At 41.1% G+C, this 8,511-nt stretch overlaps 1 protein-coding gene across 1 annotated transcript; it reads right to left on the reverse strand.

Annotated features, from left to right (window-relative positions):
* Positions 1–2,294: 2,294 nt before the first annotated feature.
* Positions 2,295–5,425, reverse strand: LOC306774277 (mediator of RNA polymerase II transcription subunit 25-like; the record flags this gene model as incomplete). Its single annotated transcript, XM_079264275.1, has 5 exons — positions 2,295–2,531; positions 3,296–3,416; positions 3,514–3,684; positions 5,009–5,080; positions 5,312–5,425. Coding segments are annotated over 5 exons (582 nt in total), but the record flags the coding sequence as incomplete, so codon positions are not given.
* Between the last annotated feature and the right edge of the window lie 3,086 nt (positions 5,426–8,511).

An 8,511-nucleotide genomic window follows, 5' to 3' on the forward strand; every position in this document is an offset into this window, starting at 1 on the left:
GTAAAGACTCTTAATATCCAAATAACTCATCTGTTTTATTCATTTTTCACATGACTTTTGCTAAAATATAAAGATTCCCTTCTCGTCAGATCCAGCGACCGACCGCTCTACCAGATCCACCTTGCTTTGTTTCAGGTCTAACCCACTTTTACCTTCACAGCTGCCTTCATTCTTCATGGCACAGGTTAAACAATTCACCACTGCTCAGAGATTTTGCTCATGATTATGTCTGGGATCAGGATGTTGGTGATGTAACAGTGCAGGGAATGTTTTCTAAGTCCATTTTGGGCCTCTTACTACAAAACCACCAGAGCACTGCAGCTGACCATCCCTGCATGAGCACAGTGCAGCATCTTCTGCAAACTTCCAGCAGGATGATGCACCATGCCACAGAGCTGAATCATTTCCAACATGGCGATGAGTTCACTGCCCTCCAGCAGTCTCCAGTCACCAGATCTCAGTCCAACAGAGCAGGGATTCTCATCGTGGATGTGCAGCAATGTGTGATGCTTCACGTCAAGACGGACTAAAATGTTTCCAACAACTTGTTGAATTTATGCCACAACAAATTAAGGCAGTTCTGAAGGAAAAAGGGGTCCAACCCCGTCATAGCAAGTTGGACCTGACATAGGTACATGGGGTACAGAATGAATCAGTTTTCGCATGTGGCTGCAGCAAGATACATTAAATGCTCTGAATATGTTCTGAATAAACTGTAAAACACTTTTATTATCAGGATTTTTCACTACATAGAAAATCAAATGAAGTTTCTTTTGTGGTTATTTGCAGCAAGGCGGTTAAAGTCTTATTACATCAGTTAAATTTGATTTTACTAAAGGTGGATTTTTCCTAACTTACGGGGTAGAAAAATGATGGGAGGTATTTCTGGCTACTATTAAAAGAAAAGGCTTTGCTGAACCAAACACAGTAAAACAGTATACAGTATCAGGCTGATGAAGCTTTTGTGTCTTTGCTGTGTGTTAAATGACAACCATGACTGGAGGTCAGCTTAGTTACTCTTATTTACCACTAAGGTTCCTCATTTTTGCCTTTAATAAAGGAGATACTGAAAAACTTATGAGCTTGGACAGGCAGTAATAGCTCGATAGAGGCTGATAGATGGAGATGGAGAGAGAGAGAGAGAAAGAATAGAGAAAGAGAGAGAGAGAGAGAAGATAAAGAGAGACTAAGCCGGGCTCGGAGGGCCGGCCAGTGATTAAGGGATGGGAGGGATGAGCACCAGCCACTGAGGGACTAGTGTCTATCTGTGTGAGTCCATGTGAAAGCGAAGCTGAGGAAAAGCTCAGAAACAAGAACCCACTGTCACGGTCTCTTAGCAACCGTCTCTGTCTCCCAGGTGACAGGGTCTGACATCACTTCCTGTTGGGTGAGCGTGCATGTGTACACAGTGTGTTCAAGTAGCTGCACAAACTGATATGTGAATGCGTTAGTGTGGAAAGTTCACATGCACTGAATCCCCCCCGCTGCCCCCTCCCCTGCTCTGCAGCCGCGGTGCCATCAGGTGCGTGACACGTCCGTGTTTTTGTTGACGGGGAAGATTGAAAACGAATGCATGGAGCTTACATCTGAGGGTGAGTTGTGAAAGCAGACTGGAAGGACATAAATGCAGACGGTGCCGTGCGCACACGCAGCCAGCATGACTGTACACCATGCCAGTGGAAACACGGCCAACTGATGCCATCTGGTAGAACTAGTTGGCAAAGGAAGGCCCCTCTATGGTTCCACGACATATTGGAGTAGTTAAAATTAACACTGTGACACTATTTGGCAGAAAGAGACACTGAACTATCTATTACTGTGTCTATTTCAGTCTGTCTCTCTTGTTCACCTTAAAAGGTCCAAGCTGCAGCAACGCAGAGTCCAGGCTGGGAAGGCTTCGGCCGGCCAACACAAGCACAACATCACCATCTGCAGTAAGCCGCGTCATTAATCGATGCTCCTTGAATTTATTTCATTCCAATAAAACTTGATGAATAATTTTAAAAAAAAAGAACAAAAAAAAGAAAAGATAGAAAAGTTAAATCTTAATTAAAAGGGAAACAAATAGGCTTCTTGGGATTGCAATGATAAAATGTAAAACTCAGAGACAAGTAGATGAGAAGTATAATTGACTCTTTCCACGGGCTCAACCCGGTGTGGAGCGTGAAGGATTAGCTTGCCGACGGTTTGACCATTTATGTGAAAAACTAATGCTGGCATTGTCTGGCCCTAATTAACTCCAGCTGCTCAGTCCCACTGAAAAAAAAACAGAAGAAGAAACTACTTATGACTCTTTTCGTAATTATGCTGAACATTTGCGGGAAAGAAAGATTTGTGTCCAAACTGGCACTTCTGCTGAGATGTGACTAAAAATAAAATAAAAATAGTGGGGGAAAAAAAAAAAGCTCTGAAGTCCAGAGAGCCTGATCAGATAAGATCCATGAGGACTTCGTCCTCCATGATGCTGGACACTTGAGGCATTCCCGGTTGGGGTACGACACCTCTCTGACCTCCAGACATCAGCATCTGACCTGCACATGGACAGAGAGGAGAATACCAAACGTTAAAAGGCAGAATCTCTTCCTCCCCACAGAGAGGCGGTATCTGTGGGAAACATATGGATCCTGCTCTTTTTTTCTTGCAGAGTCCAACCTGACTAACAATTAGTGATCAGACATTAGATTGTGCAGATGCAGCAGTTTTTTCTGTTGAGGATATTTGTTAGGCCCCATTCACACGCGTTGCTTAAATTAAACCCAAGTTGAGGCCAGTGAGTTCAAACAGAAGACAGTTTGTTCCCTTTGGGACGACGCAGCGTGAGCAGGCACTATATCACCTTTTTAAACCACAAGAGAAAACATCGTGTCCACAGAAAAACAGCACAACTCTTTTTTTTTTTTTTTTTTTAAAAAAAAAAAGCACATTTTAAATCCAAACACACATGAAGCAGAACTTCTGCAGACGACGCACAGCTTCATCTAACTCTAGCAAATCCCAGCTGATGCATCTGATGGAAATTTGTCATAAACTTCTACAGAAAAGCACAAAAAAAAACAAAAAACAAGATGCAGAGTGACACGTCATCAAAAAATATCTTAAGCCAGACATATTTCTAAGTCCAGCTGCCAACATCTGATGCTTCGCTTGTTAAGTGACAGAAGAACTGGTCCTGTTTTAGAAATGTGACCTTTAGTGATCTGATCTTAGATGCAGAGTGACAGACCGACGAGAGCAAATTTTCACATCTAACTGTCAAATTTTTCTGTCTTAACCTCCATATATGGTGTTTGCTGACCTGCCAAGGGTTGCCTCCACTGGCCTTGCATTTGAGCCCCCCCTCCTGGCGCCGGGTGGACCAGCTGCTGCCCTAAACCTTGATGAGACATCATGCCTTGCATGTGAGGCACCGCACTCTGCTGCAAGGACACAGAAGACGAACATCAACACCTGTAGACTTTTAGGGCGGTTGTCATGTTTGCCTGAGAAGCCGTCTGCCGTCTGTTGAGCTCTTACTGGCTGCTGCTGGCTGAGAAGAAGACTGCGAAGCTGCGGATTGGCTCCTGGGTTGGAGAGACGCAGTATGGGACCCTGAGGCTGCGCTTGCCCGCCCTGTGCAACCTGGTTGGGTGGAGCTCCGCTTACCGCCGGCTGCTGATTGGTCGGACCGGTTGCTCTCATTGTCATCTGAAGGAATGCCATGCAGATTTACAGTTCCACTGAATCACCACATTACAGTTGGTTAGACAACATTAGCACAAACAGAGGCTTGATATCCATCATGTCGTCATGGGAGAATATTAGAGTCATTTCTGCTTTGCAAACGCAACAAAAGCAGGTTTTCTTTTCACTACTGAGCACATCTACCTGCTTAAAGCTGAAAGAAACATAAGCTTTGATCTAGAAATAACTAAAAAATGATGTCATGTTTAGTGGAGAGTAATGGTGTGTGATCAGAATTTCATTTAATATGTTCAATTAAATATAAACAGCAGCATTTTAAAAAAAAGATGAACGTTTCTGCAGATTTTGGTGTCAAGTTATGCCTCCCATCCCCCTAACTGTGTTGGGATGACACCAATAAGTGAAGTCAGATCTTCTGACGAGGTTTATCATATCATAATGAATACAAACAGATTCTAGTTAATAAAATATACAAACTTGCACATGCATGTTATTAATAAAACATGTTGTTTTGCTGTAAGGGCATGCTACATCAGGCGCATTCAACAGTGACATGCGTTTAGGAAACTGTCAGTCTGCCAGCCTGACGCTCAGCAGCGACAACAGACCGTTAGTGTCTTTAGAAACACATCACACACACAATTCTGAACATTGTGAAGGAGTGTGTGCAAAGCTATGACAGAAAACCACTTTATACTGTAATCACCCGTTACTACGGCTACAAATACAGCTAAAGTCTGTGTATAATATAAAAAAATATAATATAATATAATATAATATAATATAATATAATATAATATAATATAATATAATATGATATAATATAATATAAATATTAAATTATCATTTTATATAATTTTTATATCATATCATTTTATATTATATTAAATAATATCATTTTATATATTATATATGAAATTATATTGTTTCATATGATATTATATTATATGATATATTATATTGTATCATATTATATATTATATGATATATTATATCAGTTTATATCATGTTATGTTATATAATTGTATTATATTACATTACATTACTTTACATTATATTATATTATATTATATATTATATTATATTATATTATATTATATTATATTATATATTATATATTATATTATATTATATATTATATATTATATTATATATTATATATTATATATTATATATTATATATTATATATTATATATTATATATTATATTATATATTATATTATATTATATTATATTATATTATATTATATTATATTATATTATATTATACGAGTCTTCATGGCATCCCAGGACACAAATGTTCTCAAGATTTTCTTGGTTTCTCACCATGTTGTTCTGCCTCTGTTGCTCCTCCATAATAGAGACCTGACTAACAGGGGGCATACCCACCACCACAGGCTGGATGCAGGACAGATCAGAGAGAAAGAGGAGGGGGAGGGAAGAGTTGTGCAAGTAAGGTACAAAAATGAATAAAAATACTAAAGAAAAAAGAAGGATGACGGTGGAGGAAACAGAGTTACTGCATGCACAAGTCAGCAAGCACTCAGTAAAGTTATACACACCAGGCAGTGTGAGGTGTGGGGAGAAAAAAAAAAAAAACAGACATGCAGTCAGAGTGGGATTATTTACCTGCTGCTGCACGTTACTGTGGGAAACAGGAATAGGACCCGGGGGCCTGTTGAGAAAGTTCTGATTGGGGGGGACCTGACCGGGCTGCATTGGACCTCCTGCTCCGCCCAACTGCTGCAAAGCAAAATGAGGGAACAGTTGGCAAAAGTGTTTTGCAGAAAAAGCTTTATCAGCACGACACGCATCCCTTTGTTCCAACTCCTCAACAAAAGCAAGACAGACGGACAGATGTGAAACTATTCCAGATTAGTCTTGATCCAGTTGAAAGAATAATTTACTCTGAATGCGTGAAAAGACTTTATATTCTGACACACTCCATCCATGTCCATAATCTGTATTTACATGACGCGTATCTGCTGTATGCAGGCGTTAACAACATCAGAGTATCAGCCTGAGTTTCCAGGTGACGGCAAGCGGAAACAAACATGGAGGCCAGCCGAACTTCAACATCCAGCACCCCCCGCCGAGGCGTCTGCCATTTTAGATTTCATGGTTTTAAACAAACCACAGCTTGATTACTAAAGCCTCCAGCAAAACATGGAGATGGGAAAAAAATTGAAGAAATGGAAAATCCCACGTTCCATATGCATATTCAGATCGACATAAACAAGCAGGCGAGAATGGAGGCAAGCTGCAGTCGGTGTAGACACTCGTTACTGAGAAATAAAGCAGCAAAAGCTCCCATTTCCATCTTATCTCCACTCTTCTGCACTTACAAAGGAGTCAGTCAGGATGGCAGCTGCTGCAGTGGGTTTTAAGCTTCCACCATGAAGGAAGTATGAGGGAGAATGAAGGGGTTTCCTCCTCAAAACAAGCAAAACTTATTAAACCCAGACAGTTCTCTGACCAGCAACAGCAGTCTGACCCAAAGCTTTAGGTCTTAACTGGGAAAAAGTGCTTGTTTCAATCATCTCCTGCCTTCATCCCAGTAATCTGCAGCATCCTGAGCACTTCAGACAAAGTGAAGCCTCCTTCTTGCGGGGCGCCACTCTGGGGCTTCGCACGAGAAACTGGAACTTCTGGGCCAAATTGAAATTTTAATCATGTTAAGATTGCTGTAGCACTTCCCTATTAGCAATGCGGCACTGAATATGTGATGATGCACAAGAGGCACAAAAAAATGATTCATTATAATTTCATGTCTTGTTCCTTCTCTAAATGCCCCGATGCTGGTTTGGAATCACGAGCCACGTTTGAGGGCTTATTTCCTCCCTGCAACGACTCAGGCCAGGGCAGGCAGCTAACGTCTGACACCGCAGTGGCTTTTCTTGTTCTCATAAAGAAGCATGATTGCTTTTTAAAGTTGCAAAAAAAAAATAGCAGATATTGCAGGGTACCAAAATGTAACAAATAACCGTTTCAGTCCAAACTGTCAGGGTTTGGTGCAGGTGCGGCCCAAATGCAGAGAACGGAGGCAGGGATGCAGAACCAAGATGGTTCATTTTCAGAGCCTGACGAGGAACAGGGTTGACAACGACAAGGAAACACAATGAACCAGCAACTCCAGACAAAACCCGAGGGGTACAAACACACAGAACACAACAAGACAGATGAAACTGTGGAAGAATTTCCTAATTCCTCTTAGTCAAGAACCCAATTCAATCCACTTTATTTATAAAGCACATTTTTAAAAACAGAAATTTGTCAAAGTGTTGCACAAAGTTGAATATCACAAAATAAAAATAAAATAATGTCGTTAAAATAATAAAAACAGGTAAAACAATTAAAAATAAATAAATACCCAATAAAAAAATCACAAAGGGAAAATAAAACAAATAAAAGACAACGAAGACCACACAACTCACAGTGTTAAAAGACAAAAAAATAAAAGTGGACCTTTAGACGAGACTTAAACTGTGGGGGCAGCTCGAACATGGAGGGGCAGAGCACTCCAGAGTCTAGGACCGACTACGGAGAACGACCTGTCCCCTCTAGTCTTCAGTCTCGTCTTAGGCACCACAAGCCCAGAGACCTCAAAGTGCAAACTGGGGTGGAAATTTGCAAGCATTCGGTCACGTGTTGAGAGGCCAGTCAATTTAAAGCTTTAACAACAAACAATAAGATCTTAAAATCAATTCTAAAACGTGCAGGCAGCCAGTGGGGAGAAGCTAAAATCGGTGTGATGGGATCATGTTTTCTGGCACCAGTTAAAAGTCGTGCAGCAGAATTCTGGACTAACTGCAGCGTGAAAGAGCCTGTTGGCTGATAACTACATAAAGACCGTTGCAGTGGTCCAGTTGAGAAGAAAGGTGCGTTAGAGTGGAGGTGTCTGGAGGGAGACTCCGCTCCATACCTTCCCCTCCTTATAAAGCAGGGGGGGTCCCATTACAGTCACTCATGTAAACTCTTGAACGACGCGGAGAGTCTGATCTGATATATTAAAGGATTTTTATTTACATATCTACAGCAAGGTTACAAAAGCAGAGGGACAGAAGGCAGAGAGCCGGGCTAAAAAGCCCCGTCTTCTCCCTGGGTCTGCCTTTTAGAGAAGTTCCATACACCTTCTTTTCCTCTCTCTCCTCTACACACACACACACATTCAAAATAAAACACTTAAATACACTCTTAATCCCGGAGGAAGCCTCCCCACAAAACATCTCATGATGCTTAAATGTGTTTTGTTACGGCAGCCAGCAGCCTGCTTTCCACTCTAAAACAGATTCATCAGGATTCTGTGTTTCCTCCAAAATTCATCCTAACATTTAGACTATTTTCTACCATCTGACCTTAAATGATCCCAGTTGAATAACTTTTATTCACCACAAAACAAACAAACTAAATGAGCTCAGGTGAACGAACGAACACAGACAAAGGCAAAACAAGAAAAAACTACAAAATAAAACAGGAAACCAGGAACTAAAGAGACATCACAAAACACACATCATGACACAAACATGGCAACTTAACAAAAAACACCCAAAACAAATAAAAAAGACAACACTCATCTTTGGTTTATTGTAAATACAATAAAACAAGCAGCTTAAAGCAGCTCTGCCGACCTGTCAAATTCCAGAAAGGGTCACCTGATCAGGCATGGAAACTGGACCAGTTCTTTTCTCACCTCTAGCTGTTTGTCCCCAACACTCCCCGACGATGCAGCCAACAGCGAACCAAGAGAGCTTCGCAATCCTCCCACACGTGTGCGACTCAGCACACCAACGCGTTCTGGTTTTCCACCGGCTTGCACATCTCACAAGGAG

The sequence above is a fragment of the Telmatherina bonti genome (assembly GCF_933228915.1).
Source record: "Telmatherina bonti genome assembly, contig: scaffold_264, whole genome shotgun sequence".
Lineage (NCBI taxonomy): Eukaryota > Metazoa > Chordata > Actinopteri > Atheriniformes > Telmatherinidae > Telmatherina > Telmatherina bonti.